General features: G+C 47.9%; 1 protein-coding gene across 2 annotated transcripts in view; it reads left to right on the top strand.

The window, feature by feature from the left end:
* Positions 1-27,798, top strand: part of SLC24A1 (solute carrier family 24 member 1) — a 186,326-nt gene that overhangs the window by 40,078 nt on the left and 118,450 nt on the right. For both annotated transcript variants that reach the window (XM_085646365.1, XM_085646364.1), the window contains exon 4: positions 5,721-5,829. In XM_085646365.1, the coding sequence (XP_085502491.1) occupies positions 5,721-5,829 (109 nt within the window). The remainder of the gene's footprint in view (positions 1-5,720; positions 5,830-27,798) is intronic.

Below are 27,798 nucleotides of genomic sequence, written 5' to 3'. Positions count from 1 at the left end.
GGCGTAAGAGCTAACTTTTTCCCCAGTACGGTTTGAAGTTTAGTCATGGCCCCCTCCCATATCGGTTTCACAGCAGGGCAGTCCCATATCATGTGGTAAAAAGTGGCGTCCTGTTGACACCCCCTAAGACAGAGCGCATCCCTTCTAGCACCTATCTTGGCCAGGATGACCCTAGTCATGTAGGACCGGTGTAGGATCCGGAGTTGAATCCGCTGGTAGCGGAGGGTGATAGCCGCCTCCCTAGGAGACATCAGGGCCTCCCTCCAGTCCTCTTCCTCTATGGGTGCCATGTCGCTTTGCCACTTCTCTCGAAGTGGCTCGACAGTATCGGGTAGGTTGTTACACAACTTCTTATAGGTTAGGGAAATGGCCTTCGAGTGTATCGGCCCATCTAATAACCGGTCCTCTAGTGGTGACGACTCTGGTATGTCTTTAATGTCAGTAAAAGCAGTCAGAAGGGCGTGTCCAATTTGCAAGTAGCGAAACATTTCCTCTTGCGCCATGTGGTAGGTTTCTTTCAGTTCCCCAAACCTAAGAATGGAACCTTTTTTGATCAAATCGCCAACACTTGAGATTCCAATCAAGTCCCACTTGTCAAACCCCGGTTGGTGACAAAGGGTACCTAGTCTCTGGGTCTGCCACAAGGGTGTCGCCTTTGTAAGGGTGTTTGCCCAACCCAATTGGGAGTTCGCCTGGCGCCAGATGTCGATTGTGTGAGGCATGGGTCCAATAAGCTTATGCTTTTTGACTTTGGAATAAAGCGCGCACAGGTACCCGGCTCGTCCAGTTTGGTAACTGTCTAGCACATATGCCAGTTCATTTGGGGGCCGGTACATCCAGTGATTCACTGCCACCAGCTGTGAGGCACAGTAGTATAATTTTAGGTCTGGCAGGGCTATGCCACCATCGTACCATCCCTTGGTTAGCTTTTTCAGTGATACACCAGGGGCTCCCCCATCCCACAGCAAGGTACGAATCTCACTCTCCACCGCCGCAAAATATGTATCCGGAACACGGTTCGGACAGTTCTGGAGAAAATATAAAAAACGCAGGAGAGCAAGCATCTTAAAGAAGACGGCCCGTCCCACCAGGGATAGCGACAAAGACCTCCAGTGCTTCACATCAGTTCGCAATCGGGTCAGTGGGGGGGCCAGATTACGGCTATGAAACAGGGCCGGATTTGCAGTGACATATATCCCCAGATATCGAAAACCATCCCTGGCCACCTCTAGCTTGCAATCTGCTGGGAGGGGAGGAACCTGCCCACGAAGCATAAACAGTGTAGATTTGTTCCAGTTGATGGCGTACCCGGCATACTTTCCAAAGTTTGTGAAGATGTCCAGGATAGTACAAATGGACCTATAGGGGGAGGCAAGATAAAGCAATATATCGTCTGCGTATAATGATATTCTATCCTCCTGGTCCTGTGTCCATTTCAACCCCTGCACCATTGCATCCCGCCATATCCACGCCGCGAGTGGCTCTAGCATGAGGGAAAATATCAGTGGCGACAGTGGGCAACCCTGTTGGGTACCCCTTCTTAGTGTAAAAGCACGGGACGTGTAATTGTTAACTCGTATTTGACCCTGTATATCCTTATAGAGCAGCTGTATCCACCTCAAAAACCTCGGACCAAACCCGAGTCATAGAGGCATCCAGTGAGAGGACCACTGCATCGTCCTCCAAATAGACTCTGCGTGCCAGTACGTTATGGAGACGACGGATATTAAGTGCCGTGTTCCTACCGGGCATAAAGCCCGACTGGTCCGGGTGAACCAAGGAGGCGATAACCGCAACCAACCTAGTAGCAAGTACTTTTGCCAATACCTTAGCCTCTACACTAATCAAGGAGATTGGTCTATATGACCCGCAGTCGTCCCCGGGTTTTCCAGGTTTGCGGATAACTACTATGGTAGCTAGACGTTGATCTGGTGGGAGTCGTCCGGTCTCATAGCTCTCGTTGTACATGGCCCGGAGATGTGGGGTTATCTGAGAGGCCGTCACCTTTAGGAACTCAATAGGGGTGCTGTTGGGCCCCATCGCCTTACCCGATCGGATTTGAGTAATGGCTTTCTGAATTTCCTCATCAGAGTGGTCCCTATCAAGGGTATCCCTTTCCGATTCGGAGAGTCTGGGTAGGTCACTATCAGAGAGAAGTTGGCGGGAATCCTCTGCAGTGTAGGTGGTAGAGGGAGAATAGATTTTCTCGAAGTGATTTGCAAACGCCTCCGCTATATCTTTGGGATGCGTGACCGTTGCGCCATCAGGCAGTTCTAACCGTTGCACCCATCTATCCCCTTGGTCCCTTTTCTCTAACCATGCTAGTGTCTTCCCAGCCCTATCCCCCAATTTGTATAGCCTATGTTGCATATTAAGATGTTTGGTCATCATATGCTCCCTCGTTTTTAGTTTGTACTCGTCTTGTTTGAGTATGAGACGGTGTTGTGTGTTGTCTGTATGTCTGCTGGCATTGTCTAATTCCAATTGCTTAAGCTCATCCTGTAACTGGAGCAGTACTCGACGTTTGTTCCGTATATATCCAGTTTTTAGTGACAGGGCCCGCCCCTTTAATATCACCTTAAATGCTTCCCAAAGAATAAGCGCCGAATCAACCGACCCTAAATTGTCCTCAAAGTAGTTCCTGGTGTGTGTGTACAATTCCTCTTTAATATCCGGTATTTTCAGCAACCACGGGTCTATCACAATCGATGTGCGAGGGAGGTCCTCCCAGTGTGTGTATTCGATCCATACCGGGGAGTGATCTGAAATCCCTCTCGGCAGAACCCGGGGGTGTTTGAAACCGCCTATTGTTGCCGCTTGAGTCAGGAAGTAATCAATGCGGGATGAGCTCCTATGTGCATTAGAAAAGTAGATAAATTGTGGCGTGTTTAGGTGTACTCCACGTCCTATATCTATGAGGCCCATAGCCGTTATAAATTCTGCCATTAGTCCGTTCGGCTTAGCCCCCGGTCGTTGTGGGTGTCAAGTGTATCGTTAATGGTTAGGTTATAGTCCCCTCCTAGAATCAGTGTGCCTGCGGGAAGGCCAGTCAGTATCTTGCCCAGGTCCGCTAAGGCTTCTTTACCCAGTGCCGGTGGCAAATATAGTGAAATTATGTTAAGCGCTCTTCCCTCCCACTGAGCCTCCAAGACAGCAAATCTACCCCCGGGGTCAGCCCATGTCCGGTGTGCAATAAGGGCCAAGTTTTTCTTAACCAAGGTACCGGTTCCTCATGAGCCTGTGGTGTAGTCTGCGTGTACTAAAAGTTTATATGCCCACCAGGTGAGGGCTTTACTTTTATTCCCCACTAAATGTGTCTCTTGTAGCAACACCACGTCCGGAGACTGGCGTTTCAAGTACTGCTGAACTACTCCCTGCTTGATTTTGTCACCCATCCCATTTACATTCCAGGTAAGGATAGAAAGCGATACATCCCTGTCACCCCCCATCATCGAACAGGTGGAAAGGTAGAGTCCAACAGGTCAACAGCGGTATGTGTAATATGGTTGGCACTAAGTGCCCTGGCACTACATCTCTCTTCCGGTCTCCCTCGAACCCCACTGCAGGAAGGAACTCAGTATATGGTAATCCTTGGTCAATACAGCAAAAACCCACCAAACATAGCGGCTGTCCATCCATAGCTAGGTTACCCACCCCACGTAGCAGGTCAAATGGATAGATAACACGTAACGGCCATATCCTTTGTGCAAAGCTACCTAATGATAAAATATCACAATGCAAACCAACAAAACCACGAACCTGTGAACACCCCTCTTGCTCCCTCCCCCCACTGCCCTCCCTGCCCCCCTGCCCGTGGATTTAGAACTACCCACTCCCCAACATGGCAGAGTGCCTCTCTCCCCCCCTAAGTTGCGGAAAATTCACGGGGTTAGTCAGTTCTGTCCCCCGCATGTTCATATCACATTAGTATGAGTTCTGCCATCCACTATTTGTAACGATCAAGTCTCGTGTGGACCTTCATCTACAGGGCCCAGCTTTGTAACCCGGATTACCAGCATCCAACTTCAATGTCTTGTGGCGAGTAATGCTCGGTAGCTTCCTTCCTCCACCCTACTTGCGTGTCCGGCGGGGTTTCTCTACTCTTCAGGTCCTTCCTACGTTTTGTCACTTCGGTTCCTTCGTCTGGCCTTCCACCTCCGCGGAGTTGTTCACAAGTGGGTCCCTCCTACATTTTGTCACTTCGGTTCCTTCGTCTGGCCTTCCACCCCGCGGAGTTGTTCACAAGTGGTTTAGGGCGGCCTCCATTCTGCTGGCTCGATCTGCCACTACGATCTCGTCTCTGGCTCCCAGCACTGGTCCATCCCTCCATCCAGCCCCAGGCTTCCTCCGGAGACTCAAAGAACCATGTCTTCCCGCCCAGAAAGAAAGTTTTAACTATCTTGCCAGCCTCATGGTTTCCCAAAAACTCATAATAAAAATACATGCGTGTGGGAGACTTTCAGTCAACACTTTTTATCCATACTGCTGCTCAAACGCCACTTTAAGTATGCTCCCTCCTACCTCAGCATATAGTATAGGACAGTGGGTCGGCCCACTTTAGCCACTGGGAACCTTCACTTTTGAAGAACTGCATTTTGTTTTTACACATGTATACATCCACCCTAAAAAAAGCCCCTAATGCTAAGCAGTTAGGTCGGATGTATAGAAGGATATCATTACATACATAGACAAAAAACAGGAAATACACTGAAATCTGTAATATTTCCTCAACATCATAAACAACACTGGCATATTTATTTATTTATCCTAAGGAAGAAAAACTCAATTCATTAAAATAGCAAATGTAAATGTTCAAGCCACACTCCCTCAGCTTTGTGAGGGTCATTTGAGGCACTTCCATTTGATGTGAAAGGGACACCTAGAAACTACTTGAGGTACTGCCGCTTCATTAAAGAATTTAAAGGCTTTTGCTTCTGATTTGAGAGGTTCCTTTAGGAACGACTTGAGTTACTGCAGATTTGTGGGGATTTCAGTTGGGTGTGACTCCAGAGTGACACCTAGTTACCACTTGAAGAACTGCAGTTTTGTAAAAGAATGTTGAGGGTCATCGACAGAAACACAAATCCTGACAGAATCACTGCCAAAACAACAGTTGTGAGGACTAGGTACCAATTACTGCTCCGAACCTACATCCGGAGACACACAGATGCACACACCTGGCATCATTAAAACATTGAGCTGACACTGAGTTGCCGCAGCCACACATTGAATCATCAAGTACTCGAACGGTCACAAAAACCTTGAGCCATCAAAAATCCTTTGCCATTCAAACCACACTTTCCAATATTGTCCATCACATTCTTACCAATTGCTGGGCAGATGGTCGGCAAAGCACACTGCTGCTTCTGGGTGGCGCATACTTCACAGCAGAATCCTTGGGGTTTACAAGCCATCTTCAACACTGTTAGAGTAGGGGTGCTGCTCAAAACAAAAATACATTCATTTGCATTCACGCCCTCCTAGTTATTAGCTATTGAGATGACTTGACAAGTTATTTTGACCCATTGTTTCTTCTCCCCTACCTATTCTAATTGACAAATGTGAGGGATTAAGCTCAGGTGCTGACACTGTGAAACAGATTAACGTATTGTTTCCTGTACCCCTGTGTGTCATCTATAATGGTCATGTAATTTAGATTTCTCACCTGTCACTGTGCAAGGACCCGAATACTTACACCGCTCCGCTGTCTCTTTGCCTAGCTCAAGCCGTTCTTGCAACGCGGAAGCAGCTCGGCCTCGCTGCACAACAGCACCCTGCGCAGCACCATCTTCCAGCTTATGATCCATACTCTGGACCCCCTGGGGGAAGGTAAGGGTACTGATCTACATGAATAGTGTGGTGGAGGGTAACTGTATGATTGACTTTGAACCCAAGCTACATGAATACTCTGAGAAGGGAAGTGGTGGATACAATGACAATACAACGGTCCTACGACCTCCTAGCTTGGTTTTTGTTTTTGGGAGTCACCCAGAGCACTGGTCATCCAGAGCATCCCTGATTCCTCTGCTGGACCGCAAGAGACAATTCAAACAGAAAGAAAGAAGTGAGTCTTGCTGGGCATGGGGGGTGGGATATGGGTAGGATAGTGGCCCACTGGGTCACGGATAAAACTGGTGGGGCCACCTATATAGTTGGACAAATGAACGTGTTTCGCAAGATGCATCTTCTTTGGTCGCACCTAAGATAGCACATTTGATATGTGTTGCGAGACACATTGTTAGACTTCAGTGGCCTTAGAGCCCGTCCTTGACTACCATTGGTCGGATTCATTGCAACTCTCGTTGGCTTACTTCTTATTCACAGGCATGTGTAGGCTTTCCTTCCTCTTCTTGTGTTTGTCCCTCCTCTTGCACAGAGGTGTATTATTGTGTTTTTCTTCTGCTTACTTTTTCAGGTGCTACTTTTCTCTTTTCCTTTAAGCACTCTACAAGAATGGATGTGTATTCCAGCTGTCTCCCCAGTGAGCTTCTCTCCCCACTCCTCCGCTCTCCGTGTTCCTCTTTCTCGTCCGTGTGCTTCTCCCCACACTCCTGCATTGCCTTCATGCATGTGTGCTTTCTTCCTGCCAAGTCCACATTGCTGTCTTTCCTTTGATCCTCAAACCTGCTTCCAGTATTGCTTCGGAGGTGCACCACCATTTTGCTTCAGCCCCTGTCCGCACCCCCATGTTGCTTCCGTCCTTTGTCCCCTTCCACGCCCCTGTGGTGCATTCCATCCCAGCTTTGCTTCACCTCTGTAGAGATGGCTACCATTGCTCTCTTGGTATTCACACCAATGTTTTGATTTCCACATGCCCCGTCACTTGCTGTATGCCCCTCTTTTGTGTATTTTGCTTCCTTAAACTAGTCTCCATCATTGTCTCCCTTACCTTACCTGTTCAGTCTTACAGTTCCTCTAAATTATGTGAATCTACAGGGACAAAGGATGACGTTTTAGACAGACCGATGCCTCTGAAAGGCTGGCAGCGTTTGGACAGATTTAGTCACACGCCAGACATAGCCTCATTTGTGGCTATCTTGCCCTAGCCCTATCAGCTTTTTTCAAGCCACCAGCTTGTCGGACAAATTTTTCTAATTTTTCAGTATGGCACTGTGCCTTGGTAATGGTGATAGAATTTGTGCAGGGGAATACAACATTTCCTTTTGTTGCTGGAAATTAAAGTCAGCATGACGCTGACAGAACAGGGGATGATTTAAATATCCAAAAGTTAAACTAGCTAGGCATCCCCTCAGACTTCAAATGTAGAAGGTCAACATAAGGCACCATGGGCCAGATGTACGACCCTAAATTGCATGCCCAAGCGGGTTAGCAACCTTTTGCACATGCAAAAACAAATAGGGCCATGTACAATTCCTATTTAGCGAGTCGCTATTAGGAAGGGGCGTTTCAAGGGCGTCCCTTCCTATTAGCGACTCTCTACCCCATGTATGAATGTATTGCGACCGCAATTGCAGTCGCAAAACATTCGCAATTTACCACTCTCTTCAAGAGGGTGGTAATGCACTCGCAAATGGGAAAGGGTCCCCAGGGGACCCCTTCCCCTTTACAAATGCAGGGGAAAATATGTTTTAGGGGCAGGCAGTAGTCCCAGGGACCACTACCTACCCTAAAATATTTAAACGGGCTGTATTTAAAAAAAACTACTTTATTTAAAAACAGTCCCAGACATGGAGGTCTTCTGAGCCCAGCAGGCCACCATCCCTGGGAGGGCCACCCATACCAAATGGGGTCGCAAATTGCGAGTGCCTCATGAATATTGATGAGGAATGCAATTTGTGACCCAATTGGGAATCGCAAACAGTGTCTCAGACACTGTTGTGCATAGCATTTTGCGACTTGCAAATTGCTACTCGCAATCGAGCACAATTCGCGAGTCGCAAATTGTCATGGTCATACATTTGGCCCCAGATGTATGACCATGACAATTTGCAACTCGCATATTGCGCTTGATTGCAAGTCGCAATGTGCCCCCATATGAAATGTGAAATTGGCATAAACGGTATTTGAGAAACCGCAAATAAACCTGTTAGCAGGTGCAGAAGGGGTTCTGTGTCTGTGCATGCTGTGCTCATGTGGGCTATGTTGGTGGGGTGCGCCTGGATGTGTGTGTTGCGTGGAGGAAGTGTGTTTATTTATTTCTGTGAGGGAAGTGATGTATCAATCTGTGTTGGACTTCCACTATATATGTTTTGTGTGGGTATGATGTGTTTATGAGGGAGCTGTATGTCTATGTGTGGAAAGGTGCTGGTAAATGTGTTTATGTGTGGAACGCATTTTTTTTGATGGGAGGCAAAATTAGTTGGTATATATATGCGGTGTGGGAGATGTGTTTGTAAGGTGGGGTGTTGTATCTGACAGTGGGAGCAGAGGTGTTTGGGCTCGGAATATGACATCTGTATATTGGATGAGAGTGGGTGGTGTGGATGTTTTATGTATCACTGTACAGGGTCTATTGTGTTTGGGTACATTACATTTGTATATGCATTTTGGTAGCAGAATCCTGAGTTAGACTTTGAAGTAAAATATACCATTACTACAGAAGCCTGCATTATTCTTACTCATGGGTAGCAAGCATAGACTATTTAAAAGTTTAAATCGAAGACTGTGGAAAAAGTGGATTGAAGCATATACATTTAGTACAAAACATTAAATGCAAGTTTTAAAGTTCATTAAGATACTTGAATGATGTATTCAGCTGTATTACAGTATTCTAAATCTTTGTAAATAACACAAAATAGCTCCATCAAACGAATTGTATCTTTAGAATGTGGACATGTTTAACATTCAACATCCTTTTCACGCCACTGAGGACCACATTATAACTGGGCTCTTAATGCCAATTTGGGCGGAAAACTGAGTTTTAGCCCAAACCGATATTGCTATGCATGTGATAATGCCGCATGTGGTCCTAACACATGTGTATTGGTGGGGGACTTCTTCAGGACAAACGTGGAGAAATATGTTGCCCAGAATTATAAACTAACATGCTTAAATCAGTGTGGGAGACCCGATTTCTGCAAGTTATTCTCTAATATTATATATAGGAAATACTGATTTTATTGGTAATTCTGAATGGGTTATTATCACTTTCCAGTTAAAGCAGGTCTCACAGTGAATGCTCTAGTGCAGAGCTTTTCTACTCGCCCCCAAACACTTGCTGGACAGACTCCAAATATAGTGAGTCTTAATTCTGGGCGAAACTCATATTGCAGCATTAGCTGTACACCACTCCATTTTTTACATCAGTTTGTTTTAGGAATAAGTGTTCATTCATGAGTAAAATTGCTCTAATATAGCTTTGGTAAACTTTATTTTTATAATTTTGTGTAGCAGAAACCATTATCAAGTTAGAGCAGTTGTGTTAGTTCTGCATCCAAGAGACCACACTACACAATCAGAATTCAGCAACATCAAGTTAAATGGGAAATATTCATGGGTCTTTTAACACATCCACCTTAGTAATATTTGGGCAAATAATAGTTCAAGAGAGAATTTGACTTAAAAGTTGTCCCATGGTGTTCCCCCATGGTGTTGCCTTTTTAAGGGGATGTACCGGATTTGGTGAGGTGTGTTTTTAGGAGGAAAGGGATGTTAGACCACTTTCTACACTGGATGTTGTATGTGTCTGAGCTCAATGGAATTTGTAAGTGCTGTAGTAAAGCAATGATTCAGACTTAGATGAATTGTGTGAGAATTAAGGAAATTCTTCTGCAAAGCAGTGGATGTCTCATGTAAACAAGTAGACTAACAGGCTTGTGAGAGTAAGAACGATGAAGTACCAGGCATCACTGCATTCACTGAATAGAGAAATGTAAATTCCCAGTGACATCTTTGGTAACCTAGGACAGATATAGAGGATGTCAAGATACACTAACCGTGCAATCCAGAGCCAACTGGAGAGATGTGAGCTTCCACACTTCTCTGAACCCACTACCAACCTTACAGTAACAACACCTAAGTTAGACATAGACATGTGAATGGCGAAACGAGGCAAGAGAGAAACAGAGACACTGGATAGCCTCATACTGCCTGGTTATACAGCTGGGCATGATCTACTCTACAGAGTATGCATGTTTAAAGATAAGAAAAGATGGCTATAGTATTGGCATCTAACTTCTGATATTGTATATGATATGTCTTCTGACAGTCTGTGTTTCCAACTCTCTATTCTGTAATGAAAGTTGTTGATATTTTCCTAAGCTGTAATACAATTACAGTTCATTTATTAACTGCAAACTCTAATGTGTTTGTTTTATTTGTTTGCAGTCAAGATGTATATCTCTGTTTGCAAGGCTCATGAGAATAATGTGGCTTCATGAGATATGTAGACTTTCTTGCCTTCGCTCAGGTGTTTAGTGTAGTGTGTTCATCTGAGACACGAGACCTCTGCCTAGGTGGTGCATACACTCTGCACACCTCTATTTTCTCCTGAAGATTCACATGGTCAGGAGATTCTGGGGAGTGTGTCTCCACGCGGGACCAGTGCTCTGAGCACGTGCTATGCATCCTGACACACCGATGCGAATATCACAAAGAGGAGATGGACTTCAAGATTGACGACAACACACTAGAGGAGACAGAAGTGCAGGCATAAATGGAGTGGAATACATAACAGGGTATCTAGACAACAACACATCAGAGGAACTGGATAATCTGAGCATGATGGAATACACACCTGTGAAGTAAGGGAAATTCCAGAAATGGAAAGAAACAAAATTAATCTGAGGCAATGCACTACAGCTGGGGACCATTAAACAAAGATATAGAATTGTAGCTTTTCTTATATTGAAACCTAAAAGAAAAGAAATAATTAAAATAACACAAAATTGCATATGCTACATAGGTATTTGTGGATTTAGCAGTAATTTATGGATACAGTTTACAGTCAGGATACTCAGCTAAATCTTGTGAACGTGCATAGGGAGCATGATCAGTTGATGAATCGCAAGCGAGGTCTTAGAGTACCTTGTGGTTACACAGTCTCGTGAGATAATGACAAGGATTACTCTGCCGATCAAAGAGTCTCGTGTAAAAATTGTGCACAGTATGCAGTGCACTCATGGATGGTATATGATATAAATACAAAGCAAGTGGGTATCATACAGTTTATTTTTGTATTGCTATTAAGTATATATTTATTAACAATAATTTAAATAATACATTGTGTAGCTGTTTATAACTATGTTCCTTTTGTTGAACATTTCACTCCATGATGGCAGCGTTAGATGGATGAGCAAAGCAATACTATAATTAGAGATAAAGTACCATACTTAATGCACGTGGTCAGTGTACAAGATTGTGCTAGAGAATCCTGTAATGATACAGTCTTGCGTGCTAATGAAAAATAAGATTAAGCAGATTAAAGATGAAAGGGTCTTATGTAACAGAGCAGCGGGACGAGACATGAGTTTGTGTTATAAATATTATAAGATGTTGTGTACATAAGTGCAGTAATAAGTTTGATTATACTATACTACCTGTACTTTTACATATTTTGAATTGCGATAGTTTTAATTCTATGCTATTAATAAATTAATATTTTTTTATTTCACTTTACAATAGTGGTTATGTATGAATAAGCAAAGTGGCATTTCATCTAGAATCAGAGTACCATATGCCCCTATATGTCCCAGAAAGACATGAGCCTTTCCAACTTACATAATATAAGAATATAACAATGAAATTATCAGGTTACTAAAGAAAGGACAAATATGTTAACATTTATATTTTAACGTGTTTTCATGCTTTGTAATATAGATAGATAGGTCTATAGGTGCAAAATAACAAGGGTTGATCTTTGAAAATCACATTTAGAGGAAGGAAAACCGTTGGCAAGGTCTATGTTGTGAAGAGGGGAGGCAACTTGCTTGGTTAGCAGCATCATTGAGATCTGGGGTTCACACTGAACCCCAGTGCACCCGAACAAGTGATGATGATCACACAGTTATGTGACGGACTTTCTGAGGAAATTTCCAGAAGTCACTGGAGGGAAGCTGGTCCTTCTCAGAGATCTTGAGTTTGGGATAGTCCTGATGAAAGTGGTATGGCTTGTAGCTCCAAAAGAGAAGAGGGGAGCCTCATTTGATGATAAAACCACTGAAAGCTGAACTCCAGAGATTTAAGGAAACAGGTGTGATTGAAGAGAAAGAATGCTCCCAGTTGCTTGCTCCTGAAGTTTTGACCTCCAAGGTTGGAGGCAAGAGCATTTGGATGTTTTTGACGTTAACAAATGTATATGGATTGACAGGCAACCATTTTACAATATAAGAGATGAGTTGTTGATTCTGAGTGGGGCACAAATCTTCAGTGTCATGGATCTGTCATCGACATAACATCAGGTCATGGCACGTGAAGAGTCATGACTAAGCCTGGGCTGAGTTCGCGGAGTTCCGCTATGTGTCAGGTGCTTGTCCGCACTGTGCAATCATCGCGAATGGCACCTTGCACAGTGCAAGCGGGCGCTGCTTCCTTTCTGCCGCTCGAGTAGATTTTTACGTGAATGGACGGTATCTCAACGCGAGCAGTCAAAAGCATACACGACCACTCGCAATGAGAAATCTGACCGCCCGCATTGAGAAATCTCGCCGGGAGGTTAATTTTCCACGCACAGGCTCACCAACTTGATGTTGACGATCGCGAACAAGGAAAAATCTCACCGGGAGGTGGATTTTCCTCACTCGCGCTCGCCAACTTGACGTTGACGAACGCGAATGAGGGAAAACTCCACAAACTTCGCGAGCGGCGCGGAGTTCACCGCCCAGACTTAATCATGACTTTTGGCATTTGTGACTTTTGGATGCAGAGTTCTGGCTCAGGTTGCGGTCCTCCAGGACCCTTGAGCTTGTAACGAGCCGAGCCTTGCCCCTACCAATCCAAAGTTACAGAGTGCTTGCGAGTGTGTGAGCTTGTGTGTCTTTGTGTAGGTATGTGTGAGAGAAAAATCACTGCTAAGTGTATGTGAGACTTTAACACACACAGTCCTTATCTGTGTACACAGCATCTCAAAATCTTCGCCTGCTAGCTCGAATGAAACAGGCAAGCCCTTCCCCAGTTTACCGCACCATCACATGATTTTGGAATTGACATCATTATTTTGGCACAAGATCGTGATATGGCTCTTAGAGTCAAGCAGGGCCCCCTGGCTCAGCTCTAGCCCGACACTTCTCCTAAATGCTCTATCTCGCCTACCTTTATACAAACTTCACAGAGTATGCAGCACATTTTTAGCTGTTAGGTGTACATTACTCCCACCTTAGCCCAGGCCATTCTGCTCCTTGCGGACCCCCTCCTGCGCCACCTTCCCGCGCAGCTCTGCTTTCCTTGAAACATGTGTCAGGTGTAATGTCTTTCTCATTGTACAGTAAGTCAGATTTAGGAAGATTTGATCGAAGTGGGACACAATCCAGACAGTTTAAGTGTAATCCTCTTTGGGTGACAAGGAGATGCAGATTAGCAGGTCCTGGCGAGACATCTCACTTCCCTAGCTGTCATGATCACAGAATAACCATGACCTACAGACCTTACCTGGGGCTTAGCTTCGTGGATTGAGGGGGGTGTTTGGGGCCGTTACACCCCCCTAATAAATACATTATTGAATAAATAGTTGGGTAAAGGAGGTTTCAGTCAGTTATGTTAAGATGTGTGTTCGATTTTTACCTTGGATTTTTAAATACTCACTCAGACAAACACACACTTCTGTTTTGAAGGTCTTAAAACATGGTTATCTTACAAAATACTGTGTTTTAAGTACCCCTCACAATCCATACTCCTTTCACTTTCCACCGGCTCTTAAGACCCCATCGTGCGTTGCTTTCCATATAATTATTAACATGATATGCTAGCGTGATTGTTAAAAATGTGAAGCTCATCCGCCCCCCAAGTTTTATTGACCAAGCTGCGCCCCTGGGCCTTACCTCTGCTCCGTGCTTGACATACAGCACACAGCTGATGTGAAGTGGTGCAGTCCAGTGCTCTTATACAAGCACGGTCGGTTTGGGACAGAGAATAGGCCCCCTCACCAAATTAAAAGTGGCCCCATTAGTGAATCACATAGCTAAAAAAGTGGTGCCACATTTGCAAATCAGGGCCGTTTTAAACTTGTAAAGACACACTTTATGTGTTTTGCAAGGTATGAGAGACTGTATGCTTTTGTGCTTGCTGCAAGCAATGTTTGTGGTAAGATCATATAAATAAGCAGTAAAAACCTGCCCACAACACTATACAACAGGCCCACAAAGAGCCAAAACAATCACTGGCAAAGCCAATAGGGCTCGCCTGTGCAAGAGTTATTGGCCTTGGCAATGTATTTTAGCCATGTTGTACACCAGTGTGGCTGCTGTTTGGCATGGCTGGAAGTTAGTGGGGTGGGGTGGGGTGGAGTGGAGTGTTGTGTTGTGGAGTGGAGTGTCGTAGAATAAAGTGGAGTGAAGTAGAGAGGAATGTTGTAGAGTGGATTAGAGTGGAGAAGGTTAGAGTGGAGTGTATTGAAGTGGATTAAAGTGGAGAGGATTACCTGAGGATTAGATTGGAGTGCCTTAGAGTGAGTAGATTGGATTGGAGTGGATTGGCATGGATTGGATTGGAGTAAAGTGGATTAGAATTGAGTGGATTGAAGTGTATTGAGTGGAGTGGATTTGAGTTGTTTGGAGTGGATTAGAGTGAAGTAGATTAGAGTAGAGTGGATTGAAGTAGAGTAGATTCGAGTTGAGTGGATCAGAGTGGAGTGAAGGGGATTGGAGTGGATTAGAGTGGAGAGGATTACAGTGGAGTGGATTAGAGTGGAGTGGATTGGAGTGGAGTGGATTCAAGTGAATTGGAGTGGGATAGATTGGAGTGGAATGGAGTGGATTAGGGTGGTTTGGATTGGAGTGAGTGAGTGGATTAGAGTAGAGTGGATTAAAGTGGATTGGAGTGGAGTGGAATGGAGTTGAGTGGATTCGAGTGCATTAGGTGGAGTGGATTAGATTGGATTGGAGTGGATTAGAGTGGAGTAGAGTGGGTTAGAGTGGATTGGAGTAGAGTGACTGGAGTGGATAAGAGTGAGGTGGTGTGGAGTGGAGTGGATTGGAGTGAAGTGTATTAGAGTGGCATCAAAAAGAGTAGATTGGTTTGGATTGGAGTGGATTAGAGAGGATTATAGCGAAATGGATTTGAGCTGATAAGAGTGTATTAGAGTAGAGATTTTTGGAGTGGATTGGAGCGGGTTACAGTGGGGTGGATCAGAGTGGATTTAGAGTGGAGTGAATTTCAGTGGAGTGGATCAGAATAGATTAGAGTGGATCAGAGTGGAGTGAATTGAACTGGAGTGTTTTAGAGTTGATTGCATTGGAGTGTATTAGAGTGGCATTGATTATTATTATTATTATTATTATTATTATTTAAAATCTTATATAGCACGCAGCTACCCTTGGGCATCCCGGCGCTTCCAGACAAACATCCAATAAAAGGTGGGGGACAGAGTTGGCGAATTATCCAGGAAACAAAAAGGTTTTAAGACCTTTGCGAAAACGCAGTGTACAAGGCTCAGCGCGAAGTTTAAGCGGAAGCGAGTTCCAAAGCTTTGCCGTGTTAAATGAGAATCTTCTTCCGCCTGTTCGGGCCTTTTTTACTCTAGGAACTAGTAAGAGATGTTACAGTGGAGTAGATTGAATTGGAGTGGATTGGATTAGAGTGGTGTAGAATGGAGTGGATTAAAGAGGAGTGGAGTGGTTAGAGAGCAGTGGGGTGGATTAGAGTGGAGCAGATTGTAGTGGATTGGAGTGGATTAGAGTGGTGTGGATTTAATTATAGTGGAGTGGATTAGAGTGACGTTTATTGAGGTGGATTACAGTGGAGTGGATCAGAGTGGGTTAGAGTGAATTAGAGTGGAGTGGAGTGGATTAGAGTGGAAAGGAGTGGTTTGGAATGGATTGGAGTGAATTGGAGTGGAGTGAATTAGACTAGTGTGGATTAGAGTGGATTCGGGTGAATAAGAGTCAGAGGGAGTGGATTGGAGTGGGTTGGAGTGGAGTAGATTAGAGTGAAGTGGATTGGAGTGGATTAAAGCAGAGTGGATTAGAGTGACGGGGATTAGAGTTGAGTGGAGTGGATTAGAGTACAGTGGTGTGGAATGTACGCAAATGGAGTGGAATGGGTTAGACTGGAGTGGAATGTATTAGACTGGAATGGAATGGATTAGACTGGAGTGGAATACAGGAGAGTGGATTGGAGTGGATTAGAGTGGATTTGAGTGGATTTGAGTGGAGTGGATTAGATTCAAGTGGATTGGAGGGAATCTGAGTGGAAATGAGTGGCGTGGCGAGTAGGACAAAACAAATACACAGAGAAGGAGTCGTTCTTGCACAATTACATTCAAGTAAAAAGCGCCCTGAAATCCCTCCCTCTGAAAGCATATGCTAAAAAAAATGAATGTGACGTTGTGTAATGTAACTTTTGCTCAGGGGGGTGAAACCAAGCAACATGGCCAACAGGACGTGAGCCACAGAGCTCCCGGCTAATCCAAGTCGTAATCCTTCATTTATCCTGCAGTTTAACCTGCATGTTTGCTAAACCATTTTGTGTAAACCTCCTGAGAGCTCAGCAAAGCAGCTGTTGGGGCACTAGCAATGATTATTGCTACTACTTGGTTTTCGGCATTGGAGGCCTTCGTCTGGCCTGGTGTGGAGCGGAGCCCGGATTGATCCGGGGGAGCAGCCGGTGCTGCTGAGTCGCCTTGGTGCTGCTGTGATGGCCAGTGGACAGCAGGAAGATCCCCAGGTCTCGCTGTGACCGTGGGTCACAGTGCCTCGCACGGCAAAGCAGAAGACCCCAGCAGATCCTGAGAGTTGGTGACGGCGGAATCAGCGGTGTCCAGCAGAGTGCACGCCCGTGCCGTGAAAGCGGATCCCCTCTGAAGAGGACGATCGGCCCTGGAAGTCACTCGGCACCCTTTTGGTCCTGTGGTGGCATCCGGCTGCCTCCAGACTTTTGGAGTCACTTGTGGCCTTACCCATAGAGCCCCCGTGAGTGAAGAAGTTAGAGGGGCTCTGAGGTGGTGATAGGCACCAGGGTTGGATTGGGATTACAAATCACCCTGGGCATTGAAAAAAAATCAGCCCACAATTGCATAATGCCTCCAATCACGGCTTCTGTGTAATTATTTTTTTTTTTTAAGGGGCAGGGGTTAAAAAAATGCACACTTTAGTTTACAATGGTGAAACACACCTGAAAACAAGTGAGGCCACTTCTGCTCAGGCCCGCTGCCTCGCTCAGTATGCACACATTATTGGGCCGGCCCAGCGAGAGAAAGGGGGTGACACCTCTGCCTGTTGCTAAACGGGAGGTAATGAGCACCCATCTGCCTCCAGAAAGGCACTCAGACACCCACTGGGCTGCTAGCTGTATTCAACAACAGAGACACCAAATCGGACAACAGAGACACCAAATCAGTACCCCAGACTGCTAAAAAAAAGCGGCCCACAGCTGGAACTCGGACACCGGCTCCTCGGGCATTGCCCAAGTCCCAATCCGATGCTGATAGGCACATGGGGTGGGGCCTCCTCCCCACAAACCCTGTCCTACAGGAGGCAGAGGATGGACCGGGGGGGTCGGGGACCTAGACGACCCAGGAATCATGGCTGTGGTGTGTTGCGGGAGGTGCCTGCTGGAAGAGAGGGGCCCAGGCGCTCCTTGTGGTGCGGGTGCAAGGATGGGACACTCAACTCAGTGAACTGTATGACTGGCTTCCCGGCCTGATCAGACGTGACTGGCGCACGGCCATGGCTTACTCCAATTCTTCGCACCATCCTCAGCAGGAGATGGACCCTACATAGGCAGCCTATATACCCAGGATACCATGCCAGGACCTGATCTCCTCCAGTTCTCGCTGCCGTGCGGGGGGCCCTCGTGACCTCAGTGCTTCCCGGATGATGGGCCTTGGTGCGGGTTGGCACCATGTTTACAGAGTTTCCCAGAGGGCTCTATCTGAGGGACCTTGGCCTGGCAGATCGTGAGGGCCCAGCAGATCGATCAGACACCATGAGGAAAGACCGTGCCCCATGCTCACACTCAAATAATACCAGTACTAACCCTGGGCGGACAACTACGCGACGCTCGCGAAGTTTGCGTAATTTGTGCTACATCGCGCTCCACGAATTGCACGTAGCACAGTGCAAAATCGCGTAGCTTAGCTGGCATTTTGTGCTCACTTGTGCTCCTCAACGTCAAGTTGGTGACCGCAAGTGAGCAAAATGACATTCCAGCAAGACTTTTTCCTCGTTCGCGATGAGCAACATCAAGTTGGCAATCGCGAGCGCGGAAAATAAACCTCCCGGCGAGATTCTCAACGCGGGAAGGTCAGGTTTCTCATTGCGAGTGGTCGCATATGAGCGGCAGAAAATGACAGCTCGCACTGTGCAAGATGCCGTTTTCAATGATTGCACAGTGCAGACAAGCATCCCGCACTGTGCAATCATCGCGAACAGCGCACTACGCAGTTTGCATGGTGCTACGCGTATCTCGCGTAGTGCGAAGTGCACTTTGCGTAGCTATGCGTAGCGATACTATGTGAACTACGCCCAGGGTTAAGCATTACTCAATACATCACATTGCAGCATCAACCCCACAGGTTCACGAGACAAGGGGGACAGGAGACAAAGGAACAGCCCCTCAACGGGAGTCGAGAGCCAACCTACGTGGCTCTCGCATTGTGCTTGAGAATAAAATTGAGGCAGTCTCTATTGATGTAACCTTTTACGTGCCGAATTACAGAAAGTAGCAGACAGGTACAGATGGTGGAGGGGAATATAACTGAGCTCCAGGGAGAGGTTGCCTGAATGACCATCTCTACAGCGGACTTAGAGCGCAGAGCGGACAGCGCTGAAGGCCGCTCACGTCGTAGCAACATCTGCTAATTGGGTATTCCTGAGAAAGTGGATAGCACGACACTGCAACTATTCTTGGAAACATGGATGCGCACAGACTCTCTTGCAATTCTTCGTGGTGGAAAGAGCCCATAGGGCCCTAGTTCCTTCTCTGCCTGCGGGTGCTCCTCGTCGAGCACTCATTGCCAAAATCCTTAATTATAGAGACAGGGACTGTATACTACAAACTGCCCAGGAAAAGTCTGCCATTCAGTTTGGTAACAGCCGCGTTTCCATTTATCCTCGTCTACACGAAACAAGTGCAGGAGAAGCGCAATTCCTTTAACACAGTTGAACAGAAACTCCGCTCCTTAAACCTGCAATGCACGCTTTTGTACCCGGCGTGGCTCAAGTTATTGTTCCAAGAGAAGTCTCACTTCTTTGACTGTGTGGAGGAGGTCTGGGACTGGTTAGACATGAGAGATGTGGAGCCCACACCTCACCTAGGGGTGGTTCGTGGGAGATCTAGGGCTTCCCATACCGGAGAGGGGCGAGGGGTCACAACAATATCCCTCCTGGCTACCCCAACAAGGAACCCCACTGCCCGCAGCAGAATTACGATCAATGACGATGGCACCATGCGCATACAGAACTCTCCAGGGGCTGAACTGAGGGAAGTGGTGGACGCCCCTCTGACTGATCTCACCTCAGCGGATGACGTGGCGAACACACAGTTGGACTTTGTACCTGAAACTGTAGCAGAATCAGCTCCTCCACTGGACGAATCGTAAAATCACAGCCAGTTGTATCCTTATTAATTGGGGGGACTTGGGTGGGGGTATGAAGCAGCACATACACTGAGAAAACCCAATGCTGGGGGGCACGCCATCATTGGACTGGTCTATGCAGGGGTAGGTGCAGTACAATTGCTGTTTTTCATTGGCCGGGGCTGCAACCAAAGGGCGGGCCAGAAGCCAATAGTCTGTACTTTGTTGTGCCGTCTCTGTTGGATGATTAGGGGTAATGTGCAAGTTCTGGCACATGCAGTGGGTGGGTGCAGATAGGACGTTCGTGACTCTATGTGTATTCGTGGGAGGGGGTGCAGTTCATTGCAATTGTTATGATTGCTCCGTTGGTAGCTTTGTTTGAAGGCACTCAAGACGCATGGAGAATCACATGGGAGGAGGGAATGACATGATTGCACTCCAAAGTTAATGGATAGTACCTATATATTCCTGACCTGGAATGTCAGAGGCCTGGGCTCATACAAGAAGCGGTATAGAGTACTTTTGTTCCTTAGGAGGCATAGTTTCTGCCACTTGGGTTACTAGTTGAGTGTCTCATTTGCTGATAACCATTGACAAGGTGGGATTGGGTGTGCCTCATCGATGGAGGGGCGGATCTTTGTCAGTGGGATACCAGACTCGTAAGCTTATTCTCAGAAAAATGCACAGATGACGCATGCATACAAGATGTAACTGTTCACTATTGTTGTCTGATGCTCAATAAAGATATTTTCAACAAAAAAAAAGGAGGCATAGTTTCAGTTTGCACTCTTACAAGAAACCCACCTGGGTGATGCAGGGGTGGGCATGTTGAAAAAGAAATGGCGAGGCCAAATATATAATTCCTCATATTCCACTTATGCCCGGAGGACACTGATGTGTGTGGCACCATGTATTTTGCTTTCTCTGACGTTTTCAGAAGCAGGTGTAGGAGGGAGATACGTACTTCTGCAGTGTTCCCTTGATGGTAGACAAATCATGCTCCTTAATAATGATGACCCAACATTCTTTCAGACTGTCCAGAACGTGGTAGTGCAGGAGACGGAAACTCCCGTTCTGTGGATGGGTGTCTTTAATTTTGTCCTGGACAGAGACTTAGACAGGTAGGGCGAACACCAAGCCGCTTATGAAAGCCATGCTACAGGACTTCATGCATAACTTGGGTCTTACTGACATATGGAGGCCGAATCACCCATTGCAAAAAGTGTATACATGTCATTCTATGACACATAACACCTTCAGTAGGTTAGATAGAGGACTGTGCTCTGACCACGCTCAACTGAACAATATGACAGTGACACACCTGGGGCGTTTCCTATCTGACCATTTCCGTGTTAGCTGTGAATGGAGCTTGGGCGACCAGCAAAAGGGTATGGACAATGGAGGATGCTGGGCCAGTAGGGCGGGACACACTAGCCCAGGCAATGACTTCCTAACTGACTATAAAATGGGGGTCTATGACAAGTAGAGCTATGGAATGGGAGACTCTAAAAGCAGTACTGAGGGGGGAGTGTATAGGGCTATTGTGCGGAGCTGCCACCAATTACAACTAGATTTGCATAAAGAGGAAACACAGCCGGCTTCGGTTCAAGCTTGGGAGCTAGCATCCCGACTACACAGCAAGTGGAGCAAGACATACCTAGGCGCATTGCGGATCTCTGTGTTAGTCTTGACAAATATACCATAAAAGAGTACAGGCAGTGGCTGCACAGGGAGGGGGACAAAACAGGCAGCCTACTAGCATCCCCCAAATAACACTACATTTGCTTACCCCGGAGGGTAGGCTAGTAACTACTCAGCAGGGCATAGTGGATACATTCAAGTCTTACCTACAGACTGTGTATATGGCGGACCCTACCAATGGCCCAACCAGGCATATCCTATTTCTGGAGAGTTTTGCCATCTCGCAGCTATCAAATGAAGGTAATGCAGACCTCGGGGCTCCCCTGGCACTTGAGGAATCAAGAACAGCGCTGGGTATGCTGCCACGTTTGAAGACACTTTGTTCCTGGACAAATTCTACGAGACATACCAGGCGGTGTCGATTCTGCGCCTGCTTGCAGTTTTAACGAGGCTAGAGAGGTAGGAGCTCTTCCACCGAGTATGCGGGAGGGGGAAATCTGTATGCTACTAAAGCCTGTGGGAGATTAGTCAAATCCAGCAGTATTTCGCCCAATCACAATAATAAACTCGGTCATCAAAATCTTATGCAAAGCGTTAGCACATCATCTGGCCCCACACATGTCTAGCCTGATCAACAAGGATCAATGTGGCTTCATTCCAGGCAGATATACAGGCATGAACCTCAGATGGCTTACACACATACTACATGAGAGCCAGGGTCGAGAGGCTGAAATGGCTTTGGTTTCTATAGATTAAGCCAAGGCATTTGACACAGTAGACTGGGGATATCTTTTGGAGGTTCTCAGAGTGGTAGGCTTTGGCCCACATTACCGGGAATGGATCAAACTCCTATACAGTCCGGGTGGGTTAGATCCTATCGGAACACTGGACATTGGGCCGAGGCACCAGACAGAGTTGCCTACTGTCTCCACTGCAATTTGCTCTGGCAATAGAAGCGTTGGCAATGAAAGCTAGACAGCAATTGCGCCCGCATAGTACACACCTGGGCAATGTCCACCATGTCATATCGTTGTTTGCGGACAATGCATTATTTTATATCTTGTCGCTCTGCACCGCATTGCCTGAGCTGCTGTATCTCCTAGAGGAATTTGGCGAAGTGTCGGGTCTCCGAATTAATCACTCCAAATCTCTCCTCTTCCCACTCGCCTCTCTGATTGAGACTCCGGCTGACAGCCTTCCCTCCCTGAGTTTACGCTGGGAACTAACCTCATTCAGATACCTGGGTATACAAATAGCCCAAAGTGGAACCCAACAATTACGTCTTAATTTGGGAAGAGTCATAGATTCTCTTCAGAAGTTAGTGTCTTTTTGGAATACACTACCCCTGTCCTTGATGGGCAGGATAGCCATCTCAAAGATGTCTATACACATTGCTAAAAATATATATGCCCCATTCCGTCCTCAATATTTTGCCAATTAAATTCACTCCTTACATTACTTCTGTGGGCAGGTAGACGCAGTAGAGTAGCATTGACTACACTGTCCAGGCCTTACGCACTGGGCGGATTGGAGGTCCCTCAACTGGACCTCTATTACTATGCTGCTTAGCTACAACATGCAGCTAGCGGCTTAACACGAGCCCCAACTGGGAAACACAACTTCTGGAGAGGAAGGTGGAGGCGGGCCATCTCCCCGAGCTGCTAATGGAGGGAAAGTACTCACCAGGAGATACTCCATATATACTTAGACAGACAGCAGCAATCTGGCAACGGTTTGTAGTGGCAGTTCTGGGCTGCGCGCCGTTTCACTGAGAGCTCCAATATTGATTCTCAAGCCCGTCCGACAGATGTCACTTAATATGTCCTTACAGGCTTGGAGGGAGGGGAGCTGTGATCAATGGGGAGCGCATTGCCCCAATGAACATTTTATTTCCTTTGAGAACGCCCGAGACGAGTTTGCATTGGGTCAGGGTCAATTTCTGCAAAATCCGGTTTGGCGGCGATGGCTAGGCATGTCTGGCCATGTAACCCTGCAGCCCTGCTGCCCTCCCATACTCTTGAGATCCTTCTCACGTGTGGCACGAGTAGACACTTAATCACACTTATTTATAGGGCCATGCGCTCAGACACATTGGATGCTCCTCAACGGTCCCTAGTGGCCTGGAATCTTGATGTTGCAATTCCAATAGAAGAGGCTGACTAGAGGCGAGCATGTGAACTAACGCATACTGTCTCCAGTAATGCCCGCTTTTGGATAATAAATTAAAACTTCTTGCGGATAACATATTTAACATAGAATGGATCAGACACACCCAGATGCATGTCCAAGGTGTGATTCCAGAGGTGCGGATTTTCTGCACCTGGCATGGTCTTGCAATGCTGTATTTTCCTTCTGGCAGTCGGTGGTCGATGAATTGGGATGTGCTACGTGGCTACACATTGAATTGACCCCCCAGTTCTGCCTGCTGGGACTGTGTAGACGTCCACAGAGCTGAAAGATAGCTTATAAATTTGGTCAGTTGGCGATGGTGTTGGCTCGTTGTAGAGTTGCTATTACATGGCTCTCTCAAGGCGCCCTGACGTTAGATCTATGGTACAAAGATGTGGCAGAGAGGGCCCTAGCTGAGAAAACACACATACGCTTAAGTAGAAGGGATAAAAAACTTGTAGAATGTGCCTGCCCTGGCGCCCGCAGGGTGCCCTAGAAGGGCAGGCCTCTAGTGCCAGCAAGGCACCAGACCACCCCCTTCCTCTGATTATGGAGACCCCTCGAGGAGGAGTCCCCCTACTCAGGCAACCTGTGGCGGCGGCGCGCAGGTCGCGTCATTTCCGGGGCGCAAGGAACGGGGGGAGGTATATAGGCCTCCCCCACCCTGTGTCCTTCCTCTTTTGCGCCCCGGACACGCCGTCGCTACCTCTCGCTTGGGAGGTGTCCCGTGGTGGCGGCGAGTGTAGGCCCTGACCCCCATCCCCCATGCCGTATCTCCCCTTTTGGTGGACGGCCCAGTCTCGGCTGGAGGCTGCTCGGGGTCAGGGAGGGGAGGACACGCCGTCTGCCCCGCCTCTCCACGAGTCCGTGCCGATCCGACCATCTGGTGAGTGTATCCCCTTCCCCACCCTCCTCCCCTCACTAGTATGTGCGGCCGGTAACAGCCATTGCCCATTCCCGGTCCGCCGATGGAGGGGATGGGGAATAGCTCACGGAGCGAGTTTCTGTGAGAGCCAGGCCCCGGAATGCTCCTCGGCCGGAGATGCATTGGGCAACCGGAGGGGGGCCTGGAACATTTATGTCCAGCACCTGCCTCCCCTTCCCGCCAGCTGCCCTGGGTTGGGGGGAGGGCAGCGGCGGTTTACACATGGGTAGAGAGGCGCATCGCCCCAGCAAGTAGGTTGCTCCGGTGGCGATTCCGGACGTTGCGGCCGCAGGTGGGTGGGCTGGGGGGGAGATTGGACTATACATGTGCGGGAGCTGTGAGGCAAGCCGGGTCAACCGCAGGCCCCCCCGGGACCCGCAAGCCCCTATCTGCAGCCGGTAAGTGTTCGGGGAGGGGATGTGGTCCATCGGCTGCGCTGCCGACTTTGGTGCAGGAAACCAGGGTTCGAGCCTCGAGGTCGCGTCCTGTGATCCTGGGCAAATCACTTAATCTCCCCGTGCCTGAATATGTAATGTAAATACGGTGCTCATGTGCAGCTGCCGACTTTGGTGCAGGAAACCAGGGTTCGAGCCTCGAGGTCGCGTCCTGTGATCCTGGGCAAATCACTTAATCTCCCTGTGCCTGAATATGTAATGTAAATACGGTGCTCATGTGCAGCTGCTGACTTTGGTGCAGGAAACCAGAGTTCGAGCCTCGAGGTCGCGTCCTGTGATTCTGGGCAAATCACTTAATCTCCCCGTGCCTGAATATGTAATGTAAATACGGTACTCATGTACAGCGCTCCAATACCTTCGGGTCGAGTTCATGATATATAAAAGATGCAAAAAAATAAAATAAAAAATAACGCTGTTTCAACGTTGGGGTGTACGAGTTTAACATTACAGGCAATGGCATTTTCTTCATGTGGGGGAGGCCTCGCCCGTCAGCGGGTCGGGCCTCACATGGTCCCAACATGACTGGACAGGCGGTGCCAACGGGCGGGGTGTAATCCTCATGTGTCACGGTGGCTAGGGGTTAAGGTCTTCCATTATGACGGTAAAGGCTATGTGTTTAAATACCGTTGTTCCAACGCTTGTGGTGTACGAGTGAAACATTAGAGGAATGGCACTTTCTTCATGTGGGGGAGGCCTCGCCCAGCAGCAGGTATTAGAGGCTGCGTGGGCCCGGGTGCAACTGCCTCGCCATTATCTGGGGTGCCCAACCTCCATGTCCCTCCGCATAATCCTAAACTCTGAACAGGCCCTCCTCCCCCGGCCAGAATATGGGCGGAGTGCGGCAGCTGGTGTGGGGGGGGGGATCTGGGGGCTGGAAGACCGCTGGCCCACTTCCTTCAGGCACCTAGTGGCTTCGCTAGCATCGGGGTACGGCCCCCCGCTCCCCCCCCCCACAGTGGAAGCCAAGTTTGGGCCTCGAGCCCCTGCTGGCCGTTACCGGTAACACGTGGGACTTCCGGAGATATTTACCTGCCAGGGGTGAGGGGGGTTTCTACGAGGAGGCTGCGTGGGTGATATTTAGGCGGGATTTGCCCCACCCCCTCCACTTTTTTGGCGACTCCTAATGCCTCCTGGCGATGCTTCTAGGGTTGGTTGCTCTGGGCTCCTGGCCGTTCGGGGAACATGAGCAGGTCCAATATGGCGAAGGTTAGTGTGCAGGGGGAGGGGCTGTTGTGGTAGGTCGTGTTCCGCAGCATTGAAACCGGCAGCAGGAGACGTGACCGCCCGCGTGATGGGTGTAAATAATGGCGCCGCTTATTCAACATGTATTGTTGTTCCGAGGAGGCTCTACGCAAAGTAGCAGCTAGCAATGACTTTAAAAGATCAGAGACGGTCAATTACATTAGACGTTGTGCCCCCTGGCTCGGCCCGCACTGAGCCTTTGGTTTCTGGCGCCCCATCACGGGTTATTCACTAGGTCGGATGTGAGGCGGGGGAGTTATGTTGACACCAGTACCCCCGCCGCCCCCCGCTTTTCTTAAGGACCCATTGGGGGGTGGGGGGAGGCAGTCTAAGCGGATTGGTTATTGCAGCCATTTACCGTGTCATCCCCGTGTGCTGCACCTTCCTACCAGCATCTGGGTACTTGTGTTGCTCCGGCACGTGGTAGCGCAGAACAGGCAACGTCACATGATATATGTTGGTCGTGCGTATTCAGTTAGGAACACGCTTAGGCGGCCGGATCATTGGTCGCAATGCCCTTATCTGGGTACTGGGAGCATTTTGTTTCAAACATGTGCTCACTTGCCAACTGCTATTCACGTCATTTGTATGTCTTCCCCCATGCGAATATAAGTTAATTGGGGCACTTGCATTGCTCAGGTACGGGGTTTCGCAGAATATGCAGCGTCACAGGATATGTTTGTGGGTGGTTCACGGACACCATTTGGCTGCCGGATTATATTGGCGCAGCGTCCTTGCTAGGAAGAACAGCCCTAGTTCATGCATAATGGCAATAAAGCGTCCTGCTCATAGCCATTTTGTTGTCACAGTATTACATCTCTGTGTCTGGTCAAAAGATTGAAATGTTAATAGCACACAGGATAGGCGTTGATGTCAACGCGGACTTGCAGCTGCAAACTCCGGGGTATCCTCCAGGTCTACCGGCGTTCGTTCTGCATGAAATGACAGTGTATGAGCGACGGGCAGTTATCAGCCTACATCATTCACAGAGTGCACCCAAGCTTCATGTAGGAGCTGTTGGTAAGGTGGGGTCCTTACAGTGGTGCCTTTGAGAGTGACCAGAGAAGGGGATTGGTTGGTTGTGGTGCCTTTACTTGAAGTTGGGATGCTCGGTTCAAACCTTGGCTTGTCCCGTTGGCGCCTGGGGAGCGCTGTGGGGGGGTGCGCTGTGAGCAATCTGTTTGTTGTATTGTATTGAGTTAAGACGTTGCTGCTGGGCCAACAAGGTCCTGGTGCCGCCAGGGGCTATGGAACATGTGTACAAGGCTCAGGCGGCTCCAGCCCAGAAATGCGCCAAGAAAAAAGCAGCTTTAAACCTCGGGTGTCTTAGAGCTTTGCGCTGGTCCAATGGGTGTAATTACTGATATCAATATGTCTCCCTCAGTGTTCCTTGCCCTTGATTGTGCCCGGTTGATTTTGCATTGTGTTTTTGTATGGATGGCGTGGCTGGCGTCTGTGCATCTGTGGGGCAGGAAGATGTGACCAGGGACTGCATCGGCTAACAGAGTGCCGGAGCCGGGGAACGAGCACGACAACACGGGAGGCTCACGTACGGAATACTCCTATTGTTAGTCCATGTATCCATGTATATTTCAGTGCCCTAGGAGGTCTTTTTGCCACCCGGTGGCACTGTTCCGCGGTTTGTGTTATTTCTCCTTTCATGCTAGTGTCATTTCTGCGCCGTAGGAAGGGGCCGTGGGCCTGCCTCTGTGCCCGCGGGGGGGGTGGCATTGGTCAGA

This window comes from Triturus cristatus, chromosome 3_1 (genome assembly GCF_964204655.1).
Source record: "Triturus cristatus chromosome 3_1, aTriCri1.1, whole genome shotgun sequence".
In the NCBI taxonomy this organism is placed as follows: domain Eukaryota; kingdom Metazoa; phylum Chordata; class Amphibia; order Caudata; family Salamandridae; genus Triturus; species Triturus cristatus.
This window is presented reverse-complemented; position numbering and strand designations above follow the sequence as displayed.